The sequence below is a fragment of the Anopheles marshallii genome, chromosome 3, assembly GCF_943734725.1.
Source record: "Anopheles marshallii chromosome 3, idAnoMarsDA_429_01, whole genome shotgun sequence".
Classification (NCBI taxonomy): domain Eukaryota; kingdom Metazoa; phylum Arthropoda; class Insecta; order Diptera; family Culicidae; genus Anopheles; species Anopheles marshallii.
This window is the reverse complement of record NC_071327.1, coordinates 10,006,784-10,029,286: the sequence shown is the minus strand read 5'-3', so window position 1 is coordinate 10,029,286 and position 22,503 is coordinate 10,006,784. Positions and strand designations below refer to the sequence as shown.

Here is a 22,503-nt window from a genome sequence, read left to right as displayed (position 1 = left end):
TGTGGGCTCGCTCGCACAACCGCCCCGACCAGCCACGACCATCTCGGCCCGATGATCACGCGCGCCGTTCCTTTCGCTCTTCCACATAAAAGCGCGATCTCGGCAGCGCGTCGTGAGCGCGCGTAATGAATTCCGCTTGCGTGTGTGTTGGGGTTTGGTAAAAGCGCAAAAGTGAACACAGCGCTCAGTTAGTAAGCTGGCAGTTTTCGTTAAGTAAACAACCAATTCAGTTCGCTGTGTGGCACCACCGTTTCGGCGGGTTGTTTCGCCTGTTTTTCGAGGTGATCGTGTTGCGTTTGTGTGAAGAAGCGTAACATACCTGTGGATCGTAAGGTTTATTAACCAAATTAAGTGACAAAAATCCGGTGCATATGTGTGTGAGCAAAGTGGGCTGAGTAAAATTTTATTAACACACCTAAAGGATTACACGCAAAAAGTATGGAGAAATGAGCCCCAACCAAAGGTGCCCAACTAACATCATGTGAATACAAAGTGCTGTTTGATACATTCATACAGAGGTGATTAATTTGTTGTGCAAATTAGCAGACAAAGGGTGCAACTTTTACACAAAAAGTTATATCTATTCAAACGCCGACTGGGCACATATGCGTGGAAAGAGCCATTTTGTTGCTGAAACTGCAATTAATACACCAAACCAGTCCACTACAAAAGAAGAATTCTGTATTTTTTTTTGTATGGTCCGCCGTAGAAGTTTTGCAGACTAAGGAATAAAAGTAACGAATTCGGTCACATAGTGCAACGCGCAAGTTTGGATGCAAAATCCTAGATCCGGCAACTGTTGATTGCGGCAGTGAATTTGCAAATCCGTGTGAGCCAAAAATTGCAAACAGAAAGAAAGTGTTGGTGCACGGTCAGCATGTGTGTGGCGGTGTAGTGAAAAAAAAACGGCACCAGTTTAGTGACGAGTTGCAGCAAAAGTGCAGTAAAAGTTGTTATTTTCATCAACGGTGGTAAACCCGAATTGCCTTAAAATTTCTACGATACTTATTGGAAGCGAAATCGACTACAGTAAGTATATGAGGATGCTGAAGAGAGAGAGAGAGAAAATGATGGGAAATGTAGCGATACCTGTTATATTAAATACAGTACAACTCAAATTTCCTCGTAACTCGAATTCCCTTTATAATATCGTTTATATTTAGTGTTCAGCGATCGATTTCTCGATCGAACGTTAAGAAAGCACATTATTAATTGATGTTTTTTTTACGATTATTTCGACAATTACAGTCAAATTCCACGAAAATTAATGTTTCGAATATTAAAATGTAACGTTTGTAAAATATTTCCATGTACAAAATTACACTGTACTTTAAAAATTTTGAGACTTCGAATTCATGTCACTCGGAAAATAACTGCAACGTAAATGAACTAAAAAGAACTTCTTCAGTCCCAATCTCATCGTATCATTTTCTGGTTGAATGAAGTTGCTACATTTTTGTTTTGGGCTTATACTGATTAAGCCATCCATTCATAACGCACTGTAGTTTGGGAAACCCTGCATACACTTAGTGTCACATTTTGCTACCCCTTGGACACCCTCCCGTGGTTGATTGTGTTGCGATCTATCAGCAACACCCCAACAGCTGTTGACGGTCCACATTGTTGAATGCACAACTGCAGTTGCACACGTACAACGGAGACGCATTGTGCAGTGTTTTGCAGACAGTACAAAAAAAAAACAGCAGCAGGACGCACCTTTGCGGTGCATTTTAGCAGCGTCTGCTATCGGGTGGAGGTGCAACTGGTATGGTCCGGCGTTAACGTTAATGCAGTTGCGCTAGTTGCGTGATATGTCAGGTGCTGCAGGTATTATCAGTGCCCCAGTATCAAGTGTAACCCTGGCCAAAGGATTGCATTTTCCTCCTTTGGCACGTGTTTGGCAGTGCGGTGCAAGCGAATGGCGCTACCCGAGCGGAAGTAAACGATTAGAAACCATGGGAGAGAATATGGCAAACAAAAAGTGCTAAGTACAATTTATGAGCAGGGAAGGGAAGGGTCTCCCACATTCACAAATGCCGCCAAGAAGCAGCTTAAAGTTTATTGTTGTTGTTTGTTTACGCTTTCCTTCCACACTTTAGTCCCAAAACAATTCCATCGTAACGGTGGAGAGCATAATATTATGCGCTTCGGCTCAACCCGGACTGATTAAGGCGCTGCTGCCCGCTGCCCAATGGCTCAAGTTTTGATTTCTCTAGAACCAAACAAATATCAATTAGCCCATGTCACAAAAAAACAAAACCATTTGCGCCTGCAAACGCATCGAATCCCGTTCGGGTGGGGTAGATTTGGGTTTGAACAGAACGAACCAAAAAAAAAAACTCCTCTCCTTGATAAGCACCGCCCGGGGGCGATCCTCCATTATCGCTTGGATGAAAGTGAACGAACTTTGGCCAAATCGACTGTAAAGAGGAAAACGGCCACGACGACAAACGGTTTCGCGGCTGTCCATTTCAATTCCATCCGAAAGGTTAGTCTACACCGTCTTGCCGTCATCGACCATTTTAACATGGTTGATAATGATTCGCAGCCCCCCCACCCAAAAAAAAAGCGTTTGATAATTCGTCTTGCTGCTGAAATTCGCTACGATTTTGGTGCGCGCATGTTGCACCTCCGGCAGCATGAGTTTCTAGAACATGGGCGATCGCGATCGTGGCAGGATTGTTTTTTTTTCGCAGGATTCAGCTGATTAGTTAGTTGGAAATCGCAACGAAAAATGTTTCATTTTCTGGTGTTAAACGCATTTACGAGAGAGTAAACTTGTTGGGTAATTGATAACGAACTGTGATGGATGAGTAGGGTCGCCATTAATCTCGATGATCTGATGCTGTAACCTTTTTTAGCACCTTTTTTACTTAGATTGATGTCATTTAGCTGGTTATTCTATTGTTTCTATTTCCAATAACACAATGCTCTTCTTTAATTGTTATTATTCAACTCATGTTATCACTAAATAATTGTTATCACTAAATAATTGGGGCCCTCAGTTAGTCCTTTAAGAAGTATCCTAACTATTTTTTTTATTCAATAAGAACGGCCAGGCCGTATTGCTAAGTATCCTACCTAGTATGCAAGTAATTGGCAATTTAGGATAATTTTCGTTAATGATCTCACGATAAAAGAAACGAGGAGTCCCGCATGCTAAATACACCCCAAATCTGTTTACAACAGGTACGCGTTGTGCCTCTAATTGACGAAAGTCATGCACAATATGCTGATTGGGCGTATCGCGGTGCCCAGCGCTGATTAGGTTATCAATTACGCTTTGGCTGTTTTGTCGGCCTCGATGCCCGATGTTGATGTTCACGCACCGCACACGGTTGTTTGTGCAGCGTTTGTCCTGCCGTGTCTGCCATTATTAATAGCCCGAGGATGTTGGGCGGCCTGATGCGTTTCGGAAGACCTGTTGCTTCGCGCAAAAGGGTGTACGTTCGAAAAAAGGATCGAATTTCGACGCCAACAGTGCGTGGTTCGGGTAAAAGGATACGTTTTGCTGCAGTTGGATTACATCGATGCTTAGCTCGGTGGATTCCTTGAGGATCGTAGGGTGTATTTTTTCATCATAAACTTATCTGGACGTTGTAGAAGGTGTAGGTGTTTGCAAAACATTTTTTTTAAAGCAGATGGACCAATGTTTTTTTCAAAGGTGTTCCATACAAAAATATAATTGATATTTCATGTTTCGAGTGTGTACTGAATGTGCCTAGAATAAGAAAAATTACAAGGAGGGAATACCTTGCACAAATTGTACACAATTCAATGCGGCAAATGCCGTCACCATGAATAAATAAAAGAAAATAAATAACAAAATACTCATACCTTTTATTTTCAGTGTTGGCGACAACCGCCAACAGTGACATGGCGCCGCCAGACGGGCCCATGCAGTACGACACGAAATGGTCTCCGATGGTAAGTGGACAGTACTTAGGTTTTATTTTAACAAAAATATTACTATTTTTTGGCATATTTCTTCTTTGGATAAGATCCATACATAAATTTGCTTAAGAATCTAAAACCAAACATTGAACCAATCAGCCAATATAATGAACGCGAAGCTCAATGTTGATGTAAAAAAAAAATCATAATTTTTCTAAAATGTTATGAATTTTTAATAACCTTTTTTCTATCATTCAACAATTATTATGATTGCTCTACCATTAAACAAAGACTATGTTTTCATCCCGTACCGCCCGCAATCGCACAGTTTCATAAGCGCAATCGCAATTGTTTGTTTATTTGGCAAAATTTATGTACCAACTACCCAACTCACAACAAACAAATTTTAAAAACAAAAAAAAAACGCAGTTTCCTCTCGTGCTAAGTGAAAGGAATCTAACATCGCGTTCAAGACCGGTGGTGTGCGAAGTGTTGTTATTTACTTCTGGCTGTTCTCAGCGAGCCGCAACGCCGCAACAACCAATCAACAAATCGCCAAACGGTCAATTGTTTTTATTCATTGTAACCAAACATTTACACGAGGAAGAAAAGAATTAACATGTATAATTGACAATATATATCTGTTAATATTATGGAAGTCAAGGCAAAAAGATTTGGCAATCTAATCCCTTCCTAACTCAGGGAAAGATTCAAACCTTCTTCCCTAATTAAAGACACATTATGTACACCCCCTTCATCGATTCCGTCGTGTGTTTTATGTTTACCTTCCGCGGCCCAAGCAATCTCTCGCACAGGTGTATATTTCACGCACCGGTTTTACCCCCGAGGATCACCGCTCGGTGAATTTCCGTTCCCGTAGCTACCATTTTGCGCTCTCCCCATTTTGGACCAGACTTGTAGTGTCTTTTAACCGGGGGGGGGGGGGGGGGAGAAAAAGGAAATCGATACTCCCGAAACAGCTCACCGGCACGCGACCCTTTCGGTGGTACCGAAGGGTTCATCGTTTTCACCACTCCCACCCCTCCACACGGTCGATTGGGCGGAACACATCTCATTAACCTATTACCAACACTGAGTTCCGACCGGGCGACGAGCGAGCAATGCGATCGGTTTACATTTTGGGGGCAAGCATCTTGACTTTTCCCGTTTTTCTCATCGCACACCGTCGATGGAAATTCGCATCGAAACCCGCTGTACGCCCGTACCGACCGGGGGTCCATTAGAGGAGAGGACATTCAACAGTGTGCTGTACCTTTTTCCTGGATGTGGATAACATTCGGAAGCTACCGCAAAGTGGGGAAAACGGTCGGTAGCATTTTCGAGGAAACAGGCTACCGTTTAAAATGTATAAAAATAACGTCATCTAAATTACATCATTAATTCCCATCAGACAACAATGGCCGGTCGTGCGTGCGGGTGTGCTTCGGACGTTGGCGTGAATTTAAGATACGTGTCACACGGGAGCTGCAAATGGATAAGAAACAAACAGAAAAAAAACGCCACCAAACGATCGAGACCGAAATGAAAGCGAACCGAACTGGGCCTAATTCTGGGGTCTCCTTGGACCCTCGCTCACAAAATGCTACTTTCGCTTTTTTTTACAACGCTTTGGCAGAATTATGTGATTTGATGGTATTCGACGATCTTCCCGGCACGGCCGGGAGAATACCGAAAGGGAAACGCGAGCGGGCGGATTTGTTGAAACCGTGCTGGCGCACAGGTGGCATCAGGGGACATGGACCGGAAATTTATAGGACTGAAAAATTATAAGTAAAAGCAAAGAAAAGTGAGAAAGAAAGAATTGAAAAAAAACACCATCCCCTTTTCATTAGCCTCCAATTTTTTCTATCGCCATATTTTTGTGCACGCGTGCGGTTCGCATTCGATCTCGCTGTTCTTTTCAAAACAATGTCATTGGGTAACCTGGCGTATAAATATTGGTTTCACACCGCCATCCTTGGCCACCGTTCCGGGTCGGGCACCGTTCCGGGGCACACACCAAGTAGGCTAATTCCCGCACAATTTTGCCCCCGCCGTTGACATCCGTGACATCCGGGGCCGAAGATATTTGATTGTTTGTCATTTTCCGATCATAACTTCATTTCCACGCCAAGTGTTTGTTTTGTTTCGGCATTTTTTTTTTGGCCGTTGCAGTTGAAGCTCGATATATTTTGTTTCGTGGGGTAACGTGTGGGGAAAATCACACATACACAAATACACAAACGTAATGCATAGGTCACAGGTTAAGCATCAGGTGAAATGATGAATAATACACAGAAAGGCTAATGTAAGTTTTCGATTTTTTTAAAGTATTTAAACAATTTTGGGAAGTTTAACTAATAAAAAATCGTTGAAGAGAATCTAAAACTTTGTTGATGCTAAATATATTCACGAAGATTTCCTTTCTAGCATCAAGATTAAAGATTAATTAAGATTAAGAATTATAAATTAATTAAGATGAACGTCGGCTATGCAGGTTTGAAAAATGTTTGGTGAACTGTTCAAACCAATATACCTATAAATAACAAAATTACAACCCAAAAGTCATCCCAATGCCCTTGAAAACTCATGGATGCTCTATGTTTAAACACGTTTTTCGCTATTTTCCTATTCCTCTGGCCGAGTACACCCTGTTTAAAGTGCCCATTTACGGTTCCGAGAAGGAAATATCTATCAATTAATGTGAATTGTAAAATAGATTTTGTTAAACGGATCATCAACATAATCCGACCGTTCTTAATAAACGAAAAAAACAACTATTTTTCCAATATTTTAGATGATTGTCCTTTTTGAAGCAATCACGAAAATAACATTATACGCTTGTGAGCGTATAAATCCTCTTGAAACATTCTCCTTTCTAAATATTACCGCATCCAACCATTGCGCAGACCTTCGAAAAATATGTTGTTTTCCGAGCCTGAGCCTGCCAAATGTTCTCTTGATTAGGCACACCAATCAACGGCAAAGTTCAAACGGTGCGCCCAATCGAACGTGTTAGTAAATTGTGAAATTAAGGACCTGTTTAGACGGTTAATAAAATTTAGGAAATGATTTACGCACTGCTTGGCTCACTCTCTCGTTAATAAAACGACCAGTGTTTCCCCAGCACGGATTCTTCCTAAAGCGCGGCCATAAATTTTCTTCGAGCTGTTGCAAGGGAGCAAAACCACGCAAACATGGCAGCGCGTGCGCTTGCTCTGTCCGGCACACCGAGGACTGGCGAAATGTGGCGATCGACGAGAAGAATGGCGCGCTATTAACTGGCCACTACACTGCGGGGTCAGTAAATTGGGGACAAAGTTTACGACCGCGTTTTGTGCTTTGCCTGTGCTTCCCGCGGGATCGTTGACAAATGATTTGCCGCAGTAAAAAAGTTGTCGCTGCGATTACTGCTACTGTGGGGTCATAATTTACACTCATCTTCGGCGGAGCGAGCGAACATTTAATTCTAAACACATGTAAAACATGAACGTTTAACACCGTTTCATAATGCCCGTTTGAATCAGTGGTGTCAATGTGTGGAGGAAAAAGCGAAAATAAAAAAAACTTTTCTCCCCGACGGGGAATCGAACCCCGGTCTCCCGCGTGACAGGCGGGGATACTTACCACTATACTATCGAGGAAGTCGGTAGGAAGGGTGTTCAAAGCTGTACTGTTGCTTTCCAGCCGTATCCCGATTGGTTGATGCTATGTATCGGAGCGGAGTATTGCGTGAAACATCTTATTATGTCTTTATTTACTCTTTATTGCAATCTATAATAATATTCATTACATATTAGTAGCGAGAAATAAAATTTGCAAGTAAAGAAAGTGTTCGTCCGTCGCATTGTGAACAAAACAAACAGTAACAAAAGAAAGTTGGTTTGATTCTTTCATTTTATGTGTATTGCTCTGATCGCCATCACCACTCAAAACCAGTTATTTGCCACACTGCAAGTGGTGGGAGATAAACATCAATTCTCCCATTCGCGTAAGCTTCAGCAACTATCATTTTGGGGCGTGTACTTTGTGATTTCACTTTGAATAATATTTTCAGAGATGAACATTAGTTATCTCTTCTTTATGTATGTTGATTATTTATCTAAATAATTGTCAGATCTCAGTAGGAATAAATGACATGAAAAGAGAAGAAGTCTAGTACGTATAAGTTAATTTAACATTTAAAAAACTTCTAAAATTCATTGGAAACTATTCTAACTTATAAGAGTTTAGAAGAAGAGTCATACATATAACAAATTGATTAAAATATATTTTACTCACCAAACATAACAATCGAAAATTAAACTTCAAAAATCACTTTAAAATGTTTCAAAAATGCATCAAAAATAAGCACAAGATTATAACAAGAATGTATGAAAAACATAATGGAGAACATTGAAGAAAATAATGGCGAAATATCTACAAACATAGACTAGGACCTGATGTGAAGTCTGTGCTGTATAAGCTGTCAAATAAAAAAAATGTCTAAGTTTCCAAGAATAGTTTTGGGTATTGCTGGAATGGTCAGTTTGCGTGGCATTCTGCATGGCACAATATATAATTTTAAAGGACATTGACTATAAGTGCAGAAGGGCTTGAAGGCAATACAATGAACTGCATTCCCATACGATAGGTTCGATTCAAAGCATAAATAGGAAGGGCTTGAAAAGGTCTGACGGTACATTTAAGAATTATCGAATTATCGAATCAATTGGTACAACTCAAGATTTTGAAACTGAAAAGATGTACTTAAACCGGAAAAGGTGACTTAAATAACAAAGTGGATTAAATCATTCAACAATTATCAAAACATTGTACAGTTGGATGTACAAACTTATTACTTCACACAAACTATGGTCTTCGACGGATGAGACAAGTATCGGTGGAAGAACAATTCTATTAAAAGGCAATGAAATTCCCATTGCAGAATCTGCTTCTTGAACACCGACGGCCAGGCTGGTAGAGGCCGGTGTTTTGATAAATCGGTGCAGCTAAAATTAACACCCACACCCCGGCGATGTGCGCTACCGAACGATGTACCGGGAAGTGTTTCCTCTCGCCACTCACTAGACGAAGATGTCATCGGACACAATGTAAATGAGCCAAACGACAGCTATTAGTTCGCTGTCAGGCACCTTGGGCCACGCGTTTCGGTATACGTTTTTCACGCGTTGCCTGCTCCCTAGAGGTGCCCCGGGAAAACGCATTGGAAAACGATCCGTCCCGCACGGTTTCGGAAGTCGATGCGGCTCTCGAAATGCCTTCCGGAAAAAAAACAAGCTGCCTGGTGTTGCATTTCCCACTCGCACTTGAATAATTGTCCCCGGCACGCAGGGACAGTGGGAAAATTGAACCGGCGAAGAACAAGAAAAACGGTTCCATGTGAGCGACGCACCGCACCGGTACCGGTTCGCTCCATTAGTTGCGATTCAATCAAGCTGAAAGACGCATACCGAAGACGCTTCCCGTAGCGAAGGTAGAGCAACCCCTGGCGGCGTGCCTGACAAGGGAGCCCTCAAAGTGGTGTCCGATCAGCAGACTGGCAACATTAGACTGCCATTTATATTCGCCCAAAAGCCGTCCGCCGACCCGGTGTCACGCTTGTCGGCCTTTTGCTTTCGCAAGGACCCATTGCACTGGGTCGGCCCGGTGTGGTAGCATCGGGCCCACCCCTCCAAGTGGTCCGCTTACAACGTTTCTGATGCGCTCTTCAGCGCTCTACACAGCTGTTCCGAATATTTCAATTAGAATACAGCGGCCAAACCACTTGGAGGAGTGATGAGCCGGAGACACACACACGCACAGCCAAAAAAAAAGAAAAGGCCGAATGTTTTCTCCCTTTCCACCCTGAATGGTATTTTTCCCGAATCGCTTACCGAAACACCTACACATTAAAAATAGCGATCTCTGCTGTCCCGGTGTGCTCCAAAGCATCCACACGCACGGTGCACCAACACGTTTCTTCTAGAAGGTGTTCCATTTTGTCGCCGGCATTTTTTTTCCCCCGCTTCTTTATCATCCAACAAAAGTGTGTAATTTTTCGTGGTTCACTGGACAAGCACACGGATCAGGCGACGGCATGCGTGCGACGGCACGGTGAAACAAGAAGCAAAACGCAGCGAAACGGATGGGGATCGTCCGGGGTATGGGTGTGACAGCTACCCTACACGAACGGAACAGGGAACGCGAGTGGTTCGGGTGGCGACAATCATACTCGACATAATCGGATGTCGTAAAATATGAAGTGATAATGTTTTCCATAACCTTGTCATACAAGGATACACTCTTATGTAGCGTTTCAATCATGCCCCCGAGGGTAGAGTTGTGATCGATTCCGTGATCGTGGAGTGGTTGTGTGTAGTACATAACGAAATCTTGTAACTTTAGGTGTATAACAGTTGAGTAGGATAGAATGGCGGAGAGTTATACGTATGTCAGCTTTTTAAATGGGATTAACTTTACCAATTCTTTAGACTGTTGGGAGGATTGCTCACTTTTTATAAACTTTTAAATGCCTATTTGACTGGTATTGTGTATTTAGGTGACATGTTGTGGAATTTCTTGTATTTCCTGTACATTAAACGTAGATAGAGTTAAGTGACATTTCAAGAGATTTATTGACATATTTCGATAAATTCGAAAACCGAATGTAGGAATGTGAAGTTACTGTTTGAAGTTTTTATTTGTGTAGAATTATTTTTAGTTCAGGTTTTATTAATCAGAAAATGGTTCAGATTCATTAACCATTATTAACCAGCCCCACTACCATAATGCCATCCTTCACTCAACACTAATTAACACTAATAATATGTCGAATTTCCCTGCATCAAACGATTTATTATTGGATGATTAATTGTTTTTCAAATTCTAATTTAAAAGGATCTTAAAACTTCATTGACTTATTCCAAAAGTTTCAGATAAAAAAAATGAAATTAAATATTGATTTTATTTCTACATTTTATGCAAAAAAGACACTCTTCGTTAAATATGATCCTCAGTGATTGAATGCCTCTAACATAGCTTTTTAATGCTATAATTTGAGAGTCTAAAGTGTTAAAAAAAGTCATATCTGATAGAAACCTCACGCACTCCTGTAAAATAATCCCGCCGAACATTATCTGCCAGCAGATTGTTTATTTTCCTAACAGCACATCACTTCGCCTGTAATAATGATGATGTTTCCTTGTTCGAAACCCAATTTATGGTCCCGGTGTAAAGTAATCTCGCTTTATGATCAACCATAAAACGGGATATAATTGAGCCGCCACGTATCGAATGTGCCGTATGTATGTTTTCGTCACCGGCAGCACCCATCATAGTAGCACTCGTAAATCAATAAGCTCTTCGTACGGCCACCGAAAAGCCGTTCTTTAACCTTTACAAAGCAGCATCCAAATGAAAATAATCTACCAGAGCGCCAAACGACGATGGAAATATGATCGGAACGTTGGCTAGTTAATTTTCAACAAATTAAAAAGTATTAAAATACATCCCTTCACTCGTTCGGTAGGGGTGTGGGGGTAACAAATAGATTGTCATAAAATTATCACCACGTTCATTAGAGAGGGCGCGCCTGGTGTCGTAATTCATCTGTCGCTTGAAGTGTGAAACAACTTTTTGTGAATGTACCTGCCCAAGTGAAGATTCGAATATTGGAGGGTTTTGGAAGCGAAATGAGAAGTAAAATTGAGTCATTATGGTGGTAATACTGCGTCACGTTTGTTGAGGTGTTAGTGAGATATTCTTCTTTAGATATTTTATTAAATCGATCGTACATTGAAGTGATCTCGGTTTTTTATCTCTGTTTTTAAAACCGACATACTTCTCCCGCGCAAACTGTCGCCATTCATTGTTTTTTTCTTTGCATCTCCGACAAGTCACAACCTCGATCGAGCAAGTTGGGTAAACGATCTGCAATGCGCAGCAACATTTGTCATCGATTACCATACCGCGATGACAATTGTTTGTTATTTTTACCGTACACATGAATCATAAACGTCGCCCTCACACGAGCTCGGGAAAGTGCGATGCAAATCCGATGGAATTCTTTGCGCTTCCTGCAGCCCAGTTTTCCCCGGCACGGAACCGCTCTTCAGGCGGTTGGATTTAGTGCATCTGCCCCGGCCAAGTGAGTTCGGCCCGTGTGGACATCATCGGCTGGCAGCACCGGGGATTACGGCGGAAATGTAAATCCCACCGAAAAGCGGCACGTCACCAACCGGCGCAAACACAAGCTCCAGATTCCGTGGTCTGTCATCTTCTGAGGTCGCCCCGCGAGGTTTTGTCGTTGTGGTCGGGTCCTCCCCACCCCCCCGATCTTTGAGACCTTTGTACGGTGGCCCGGGATTTTGTGGAAACCTGCGACCTACTCGGTGCCGACCGAGCCTCGCGTAACGAGCATTGTGCAGCTGTGAGGATCATGTTTGCCTGCTGTTGAAATGCATTCTTTGCATGTTCGTCTTTCCCTTTCCGTCTCAAATTTCCCGCCATATCGATACGTACCCCCCCGACGGGTTCGATGTGACTGGTACGGTGCTGCTTAGGAGTTCAAACACCCGTCGTCTGACTGACCTTCGCGTGTGTGGAATCCAGGATAAAAAAAAATGAAACCAATTTGTCGCCTATTGGACACGCACTAGAAACACTACACGCGAGTTTGCACTTTGGTTCGAGACTCATTGCCGATAACTGCATTGGATCTGGAGGATCGAGAACGGCAAGGAAATTGCCTCGTTGCCCTCCCGATGCGACCCTGTGCGCAACCCTTACCGTGCGTCATGGGCATTCAGCTACTATCAGCGAAACACATCTTTCTCCCCACTTACCGTGCACGATCGATTCGTTGCCGATGCCGATAAGCCAGCGAATATGCCACTGCGCAGAATAGGCGGCAATGCAGTAAGAGAGCAAAATGGAACTGCGCCGTGGAATTCTAAGCCGGTTAGAATTGTGGCTGATAGAGCGCTGTGTTGCCATACATGAACTCTTTTCGCCTTTAGTCCAGAAATTGGAAATAAATGGAACAATTCTGTATGCATTCCGTCCGTAACGGATCGCGATTTTAGACACTTGCAAGTAGAAAGTGAGCGCATTTCCAGAGCAGTGAGATAACATAAATTTAAACCAAAAAAAAACCTGACAACATCGCGTAACGCGCTTGGTTTGACACACCAGCGCGGAAAGTGCAAACGGGGATAATTTACGAAGTCGTCGGTCGGGGTTTCGTTGTTTACAGTAAACATCAAATTAACAATTTCGATACACCATTCGAATGCATCATGAAAAGCGGATACCAACAGTAAACGGAAACGGGAAAACCGTAAAGCTTTGCGCGCAAGTCGCGTAATGTCAAGTATGTTAAAACAAAAAATATGTCCTGAGCGCTTCCACGCCCGAACCATATCATCGATGGGATGGGCTGCAGCAGCATAATCAACTCACACTGGCCCCCCTGCCGCCGCCGCTAGCCATCGTAGCCATTTAAGCGCAAGATTTATGGCGTTGCTTTGCACTCTTAAATTAGAAATTGTACAACAAAATGGTCATAAAAATTGGGGCGACTAGAATGGTACGAAACTAACCGACCGCAACGGGAAGCGGAAAGAAGGTGGTTTATGTTTCCTTGTTCTTTCCGCTTTTTTTTTGATACACACACACACGAAACTCATGAAGGTGTGATATAAAAACAAAACTCGGTCAGAAGGTCATGGGACGCCTAATGCCAGCTTCTGACACTGTCTACCTTCTTTGCAAAGGGCAGGCCAATAAAGCAAATCCAAAATAAAATTAAGAAAAAAAAACATATATTTTCACATCTCATCACATCGGATGCAACGTTAAGCCGCGCCGGGGCCGACATTTTCGCCCGTTTGTTATCAATCTAAATTATTTGACTGATACAAATGTAAATATTTTCGTTTGCTGCACCGTAACACAGTAGACCGGCGTTCGTGTTAGCTTGTAATTTAGTGACATCCGATATAACCTGCTGGGCTCGTTGTTATGGCAACATTCACATGCGGGAGCAGCGTGGCGAGGAGTCCTGCTGTCCGATCTGTCATCATGCGGAAATGGACACGTTGAACGATTGGCGTCGATATATCCACTGTCGATCCGTATTCGAACAAGCGTATTTCATATTTTCTTTAAAATAAATTGCATTTTCTTCTCAAATTGCACAATCTATTTCACTTAACTCACACGCATATCTCGTTTTCCCGTGTTAATCTACATTTGAAGTTGCTGCTTTGAATTCACAAGAAACTCGTCGAAAATAACCACTGGTTGGTGTGATGAAGCGTTCGAAATGTTCACCGGCACCCGTACTTTTGCTTGCCGATGCCATACCTTAGAACCATGATCGTACGATCGTAGAATTAAAAGAAAAAGATGGTGGAAGGTTTTCCGATGAACGTCAACGCAACCAACAAACTGCCATTAATCACGAACTAATGGATCAAAACCACGCTCAAGCATTTATTCATACGGACGGAATGCTTTCACCCGTGTTCGAACGGTGTGTGATGGGTGACGGTTTGCATGTGTCGGCGATTGAATCACTGTTTTTGTCGTCAGAAATTAAAAATGAAATTGATTTGACAAAGGTAAAGATTGTAGAACAAAATTTATAGGATGTGCGAAATGAACATTTCGATTAGATACAGTTTTTAAACGTCTTTCTTGAGATTTATTTGCGAAAGGCTATGAATGAAACTAATCTGACAAGAATTTTACGAATTTTGGTCTAAACCAGGGTTCTTCAAACTACGACCCTCGAGAGCCTATAGTGCGGCCCCCGACGCTTTCGCTGTTGTTACCATTTAAGGAAATTGTTTATTTATATAAAAAATGTAATATTATTTAGCTATTCAAATATTAATAACTGTAATAATCAGTAACATTAAATACCAGAAATTTTGAAAAAAGTCATCTCGAGCGCAACATCTGAGTAAATTACCCGCAAGATAATGTGTTAGATAGAAAATGGTTACCAGAGTTCTAAAGACAATGATAGTTGAGTTGCCAAAGTAACAATCTATGACAAAACTTAAACTAAACCCATTCGGTTCGAAAACTTGAGCAGAAGGAAACTTTGAAGATTCTTACAGTCCAAGAGTTCAAGACATCAAGTTCTGGACATCAGTTGATGATGAAGATGGTATTGGTTTATGATAAATTCAAGGCACCTGATCTCAAATGACTTTACAAGTTGGATCGTCCGGTGTCATTCTAAAGACGTGTCCAGATTAGTGGAGGTACCTTGCGCGTCTATTTCGTTACAAGATCGTGACTTTTTCGTACCAACTAAGGATTTTTTCTTGAAATTAGAATTAGCAATTATATAAATTATTCATATATAGCCTGGCAACAAAATTAAAAGTCGAAGCTCGAACAGAATGTTTCAATTGCTAAGACTTACATAGGCCACTGAGATGATTGAATTTCAAAGATTTCCATTTTGACAACATAATATTTAAAATTCAACTGATATCTACCTCAAAGGTTTGCAACAAACTTGCCTTCCTCTGAATGAAAACAAGTGTGAAATTAAACATATCCATGTCCAGTCCAACGTCGGTGGTCAGAGCACGTGTCGTTTGAACTTGAAACCAGGGAATTCATTCCTGGCCGGAAAAAAAACTGCCTTGATGCTCGATTAGAGAGAACCTAGCAACTTGGGATTTCCCTGGAAATGAAATGCTCGTGGCAAATACGATCACATTTGCTTTGGCTCGTGCCTCCATTCCGAAGAATTGTTATCCAGCACAATTCAAGCGGACCCGCCATGCGCCTGTCCATATCAGGTTGTACAAGTGTTCTCCTGTGACACACTCATGATCGCATTATTGTGACCCGATTCGCACTCAATGTCAAGGTGATCTCCGTGAGAAAATCAGTGCATTATGGTGCGACGGTTACCGGTTCGCTGGGCTATTTATGTCGCCAATTCAACCCCTTGCGGATGTTATGGACGCATTTCTGAAGAAAAGTCATCGATCACCGTGAAGAAGAATGACCCAGAAATGTGAAGGATAAGTTTTATCTCACCGTTGACCCAGCATTTCGCGATACACTTGTCCGACACTAGCTGATACTGAGGATGATCGTTCGGTACAAAAATAAAAGTTTCTCGGGCAAAAATGGTTCAAGAAGTGCATCACAGTACCGTGCTCACCATAATATACCCGATGAACAGTGCACCCAAATGTGTGTGTGTGTCTACATGTGCTATTTTTTAAATTGCAGAATAATTGTTCGTCTCGTATCAGCTTGAAAGTAATGGGACATCCCGAGCTGTTGTTGCTTTTATATGGCGTATATCTAGAAGCTGTAAAATGTAATGAAATGTTCTGTTCTGATTATTTTTTTAACATCATAAAACATCATTTAGGTATATCAAGTAAATTTTCTGAATGAAACTACGCACCACTATGTTATAAAAATTCAACCCAACAACAACAAAACCCTTGGAAAATTTTTTGAAAATCTTTAATTTTCAACAATCAACACAAAAAACAAACGTTGTATAAGAACGGGACGGCAAGCAAATTTCACCCAATGAATGAACTTCCGTGAAGGAGCGTGCCTTTTCGTCTATTTTCCAGATGACCAAGCGCGTCCCAACAGCCTGCAGTTTTGCACCATGTGGGGTGGTTACCTCCGGGCAGCTGCCGGTTTGTTATGAGTTCAAAAGCCATCACACTGACGTGGGTGTCTTGGCTGCGTTGGGTCAGTTGTTGCTTCCAGCCGGACAGACGAAAGACGTAATACGTTTAGCGTGGAGAGCCTTTTTGCACTAAACCGTCCGTTGTCACGTAATCACGTTGGTTGGTCCATTTTCTTCCGGAGGAAACAGATCTGCCTGCGGCCGCCAGCGTGCTGATGCAGCGAGCACGAAACAAACAAACAAACAAAAAAAGGAAATCCCAAAACCGATCGTGCAATCGAGTGCCTTCACATGCAGTTCAAGTCATTGCCTTGTGCAGCCGTAGACAAGGCGAATCGCGGGGTTCGGATTAAAGGACCGCATGGGAGAACCGCAACGGAGCGGGTGTGTAAAAACGGATCTTCAATGATCCGACCGCAGTGACCGACCGCGAGCCAACCCAATCCGTGGCAACGTAATGGCCTCGCGATTGGGAGTGATTTATGGGCGTAATTAAATCACTGCACGGTATGCCTTCCCACCCCGACAGATTCAGCGCGGTGCGATGCGTTTGGTTGTTGGCTATATTGATTCCTTTGCGTTTTCGTCTGGTTGGGAAGGTAATTTCACACACCGCACTCGGTACCATTTTGTTTTTCGAACACTGCACTGGGTGCGTTTTTATTGCACCATCTTCATATCTACGGTACAAACGGTATTGTTGACGTGAGTACACAACATAATGAATGTGCATTGCGCATGGACAGCAAAGAAATGCGTACGGTAGACGAAAGTGTATGTGAAATTGCAATTATTTTTCACATCCACTTTAAAAATGTTGGTCTGTTAGGGAACATTTGAATAAGATTTTAGGTCGAGAACTTAGTGGGAAATGTTTAAGACCTTAAATTGAACGAGTAGTATAATAATTTATGTGGAAAAGGGTGGAATACAACCCATACCAATTTTCATATGCCTTGGAAATTGGACAAAACAGCCTTATAAAACAAAAATTGCAGCAAATAGAACTCAAGACAGGACCATGTTTTTGGATCATTCTTATGCATAAAATGTTAATTATTAACGCAATAAAATGATAGATTCTTTCCCTAATCAATCATAAATACGTACGAAGTACATTTTTTGTGAAGTAATTATTGATTAACTTTGTTGTATTTTTACAGAACATCATCAGCATGCCGACCAAGATCAAGCAGGAGGGTTTCAACGTATTAAGCCACCTAGGTACGTCATGTGTCCATATCACACTAACTCAGGGCGAGCGGTTTTGTAATAAGTTTGCCAACGAGCTTATGTATACTGCCGCTAATGAATGCTGGGTTCCGCGGTTTGTAACTAGGTTTCTCGGACACCATTCAGTATCGCAGTTGTCTCTATCAACAAGAAATGCCTGCCCACTGGCAAAGGACACCGGCCGACGTTCCATCGCTGCTGTGGCCGGCTGCAGATGAACATAGAATTGCCATTGACACTAGTAACGGACTAAGTAGAGCATCGTTCCATTCCACGGGCCAAGCCCTATCCATGCGCGGGCTATTTCAATGGAGCGAAAAAAAAAACGATGCTATCAGTATGCACTGACCCGCTATGACCTTTTTTCAATCGCTTATCAACACGTACCGCTCTGACGTTTTTCTTTCTACCGAGATGAACCAAAGGCACCCAATCGAGGTGCTCGATGGTGGCTGTTCTGTTGCGTAAAAGTTTTAGCTCTTAACGGGGGGAATTCAATGCATCTTGACCAAGCGCTTGGCGTCCGGCGTGTGTACTCGTGCACGCCCGTGCGGCCACATGTCCGTAACGAAACGGACAGCAGTAGGAAACATACACACGAGCTCAGCCGAAGATGACTGGCAGCATCTTTGCGAGTATGGTAGTACGGCTCAGATCTTAGCCCTCGTGGCCACAGATACTACGCTGTTACAGAACTCTGATAACACATAGAGTGCCATACATTCGGACCGTACTGTTCATTCGTAACTGCTGCGATGATGTTACTCAGCACTGTCCTCATCGTTGTACTGTAATCTCACACACTAATAATGCACGGATTTCAGACGTTTACCATCCCCTTGCAGTATCGTTACCGGCGTACGATCAGGTGAAATCTTCATCGCCCTCCTCCCTTCAACAACTGCCGACCGTGATTGAGCGGCTGCATGACGAACCGGGAGGATCTCCTGACCATCAGCACCAACATCATGTACAACAGCAACATCAGCAGCAGCAGCAACAGCAGCAGCATCAGCAGCAGCAACTTCATCATAATATAGGTTCTCTGGCACTATCGTCCAAGACGCCCCCTCAAGGCCCGGACGATCTTCCGACCAACAGCTTAGTATCAGATGATCTTCATGGTGCGCAGATACCAGCGACGCTACCACAACCCAACTCCACCAACAACAACAACAGCCACACGCCCAATCAGAATCAGTCCACCAGCAATCAGAGCTCCACAACTGCGTCCACCACCAATGGAACGGGAGCAGCGGTCAGCAACAGTAGTACCAACAATAGTAGCAGGTCTGTAGAGAGATGTGGTACCATCCGCGCTTAGTGGCGTATTGCCGTATTGGCTCTTATTAATCGGAACCTCATCTTCAGTCTTTCCACATATGATTGCAGCTCCACCACAAGTCCCACCGGCAGTCGGAACTCCAATGTCAAACCACCGTACAGCTATGTGGCACTGATAGCGATGGCGATACAGGTAACTAGAGTCGCTTTATAATAGGGGCGAGTATATGTTTAGGAAGAGTGTACTTAACAACTCATGCAGAATTGGAAGTACATCTTAGCTACGTCTGGCCTATGATGTATGAGTGCAAGATCACATATTTATACTGAATAATGCACACAATTAATCCTGGCGTTAAACGCTCATTCTGTTCAACATGGTACCAATCCAACGTCGAGTTGACAAATTTTGTCCCAACACCACGTAGTATGATTGATGGCGCGCTGCTCGATAATATGCATTGGAACAATGTACTGTAACTTCGGCCCGCGATCCACTTGCCTCTCACCACCGTGATGCAATTACGGCGCAGAATTGATGTACATCCCCGGCTAGTGTCAAGCACCGTCGATCGCCATACGTCTTCAGAATCTTTCGTAAGACGTGAAACGTCAACCATCTATCCCCAGCATCCATTACCATTATTTCTCCGCTCCCTCGGACGCCGCTGTGCGGTATGGGCACCTTACGTGGCACTATTGGTCCCCGTGTACATGGATGGGCGCAATCAACCTCTTTGAATGATGTTGGTAGTGACACAAATTATATCTTCACGCTGCAGCCACCCGCGTTTTCGGCGGGCGGTTGTGCCGTGCACACAATTTATAAATCGCAGTTTAATCCGACGCCACGTCTCGGCTGAAGCGCCTAGTCCCACCGCGTCCGATCGGTCGAGATGGATCGTCGGATCAAATTCTTTGCCGAATGTGGGAGGTATGACGATGAGCTTGGAGCTATGGGAGAGAAAATGAGCACGATTATTAACGCATCGTAGTTTATATTTATCATCAAATGTCGCCGCATTGGATCTTTTACCGGCCGCCTCAGAACATGGGATGTAGCTAGGGAAGTCAGTGAGTAGGAGGAAGGTTGTGTGCGTGAAAAATAACGAAAAGAAAGGGAAATAAAGATTGTAGCAAAATCTGTTTCATAGTTTACTAACGTTCGATTTAGTTTATCTTTAATAATTCAAGTCGTAAGCCGTTTCTCCAGAAGAATTAAATTCAAATATAAATCAAAAAAGTTTAAAATGATTGAAGGATTTCTGCTGTTGCAAAGTATTTTAAAAGAGTAGTTAAAAGGTCCAAACCCATTCTTCCTTCAACAATTGGTTTAGTTCCGATTAAACTTTGCTAGCGTTTAGTGTATCACGTGGTAGACACTTACTTATCAGTCCATTCGAGTGATGTTTATTTCCGCTTATCTGCCCACCAGAGCTCGCAAATGAAACGTGCGACGTTGAGTGAAATCTACGGTTACATCACCTCGCGATTTCCTTACTACGAGAAGAACAAGAAAGGGTGGCAGAACTCGATCCGCCACAATCTCAGCCTGAACGAGTGCTTCGTCAAGATCCCGCGGGAGGGTGGCGGCGAGCGTAAGGGCAACTACTGGACGCTGGACCCCCAGTACGAGGACATGTTTGAGAACGGAAACTACAAGCGTCGCCGGCGGATGAAGCGCCCCTACCGGACCGGCCATTACTCGAAAATGTTCGGCGACTCGTACGTGAGCAATCCGAGTAACTTTGGTCATCGACCGGTCTTTGCACAGAACCCGTACCAGACTTACCCTCGATACGATGCCGGGTAGGTAGCTCGAGTGGGTGACGTTCAGTTGAGCTGGTTCGTTATAGATAAGTTTCCCCATTCACAGTGCACCCTGGATGCCAACGACGCAGCTGAGCAGCTACACGTCCTGTTCCAGCCGGTCCAACTACTCTTACTCAACGCCGGTGAGTGCTAGCTCAGAAAGACTATGTTTTTGTAGACGATCGTATGTCAACCTTTCTTTATCTAGTATAATTTTTCACAGCTGCAACAAACGGTACAGCCTGTCACGATCAACACGTACGGAACGCTGTCAAACAATTTGGGTAAGTTGAGCTTTGTGCAAAGCTTTATTTTTTGCAAACTTCAAGGCATTAGGATTGCTAATTTGCTGGTAAACCCCTGTCTATTTGTTTGTCCCAGATACCTTCGCCGTTTCGGGCAGCACAACACCTCCCTGCGCGCGCCGGTTTGAGCCACACTACCCCTATTGGGACACGACCTGTAAGTTCTACCATATCCTTCAGCAACATCCTCGCCCCTTGATCAGTGCATAAATATTCACCTTGGTTTGGTTTCTTTTGCCCGTCGTTTCCTCCACCCAGTGCCACTTCCGGTAGTTAAGGACGAGCCCACGAATCAGATGAGCGTTACCTCGTCGCAACAGAACTCCTATCAGAAGACTTATCTATCTCAACCCTAACGGCTGGTGGTGAACGTCGGTGACGTGCTGAGCGTTCCGGACACTGCTGATGGTGTAGCGGGCGATTCAGCATCGTGCAGTGACAGCATCATGCGCAATCTATGGCAACTCTCATCGTATCACCGTCGGCATTTGCTGCTGGATGATTCTTTGGAGAGCTTTTAAAGTGAGCTTCAAAGAGTGAATCGAAAGGTAGACATATCCTTGGAAAGTTTATTACCGAAACTAAAGCAACAGAGTTAAATATTTGATGTCACTTGTGTACATTTGCTTGTTTTTTTTCTCATAAAGTTAGTTGGTTTGTTTAGTGTAACTCGTAAGCGTTAACTCATCTCACTCCCGAAACGGGAACGAAACCGGAAAAAAAAAACCTTACGACAACGTTGACGGTGGGCAAAGTCTTTTAACGTCCCAAAAAAAAAGGTTGGCCTCTGAGAAACAACTGTTAGGCAATATGATTTTGAGCTTTTTTTTTATTTATTGAACCATGCTTAGTACTTCGCAAAAACAATAATGAAACAATTCATGAAACTGTTACGCCCGACTTTGAATTGGAGTTCAATCAAGAAAGTATGAAAATTAACCGTCCAAAATTACTAAATGCTTGTTCGAGACGGAGGCAAGAATTCTTTTTAACCGGGGTACCAAATGGTTTAAACGTTAGGTCAAATCAATTCTTAGTTACGGTATGGTTAGTTCTGCACTGTACAGACATCGATGTGAACATTAAAATAAAGCGTAATGTATAGTAAAATACTGTCAAACAAATAAACAAATCAACTGTCTAGTGTTTCATTCCACGGATGCCCTCGGTTTACCGGAAGGTAATTTATTTCACTCCCCTGCCACACAGACGCAAGGTGCTACAAATATTTCAACGATTTAACGCATCAATAGGCGACCATTTCATGAAGTCATGACGCGGACACGGTGAGCCAGTACAACCCCGTTG

The 22,503-nt window shown here is 43.0% G+C and overlaps 1 protein-coding gene and 1 non-coding gene across 2 annotated transcripts; one reads left to right on the top strand and one right to left on the bottom strand.

Moving 5' to 3' along the window:
• Positions 1 to 3,390: 3,390 nt before the first annotated feature.
• Positions 3,391 to 21,551, top strand: LOC128710765 (forkhead box protein I1-A-like). Its single transcript, XM_053805618.1, has 10 exons — positions 3,391 to 3,493; positions 3,851 to 3,927; positions 17,725 to 17,785; positions 18,619 to 19,084; positions 19,166 to 19,271; positions 20,514 to 20,887; positions 20,955 to 21,033; positions 21,099 to 21,174; positions 21,272 to 21,352; positions 21,454 to 21,551. The coding sequence occupies exons 1-10, from the start codon at positions 3,391 to 3,393 to the stop codon at positions 21,549 to 21,551; spliced, it is 1,521 nt and encodes a 506-aa protein (XP_053661593.1).
• Trnad-guc (transfer RNA aspartic acid (anticodon GUC)) lies at positions 7,467 to 7,538 on the bottom strand. The gene has a single exon. It is a non-coding gene; the product is annotated as a tRNA-Asp (tRNA).
• Positions 21,552 to 22,503: the final 952 nt, after the last annotated feature.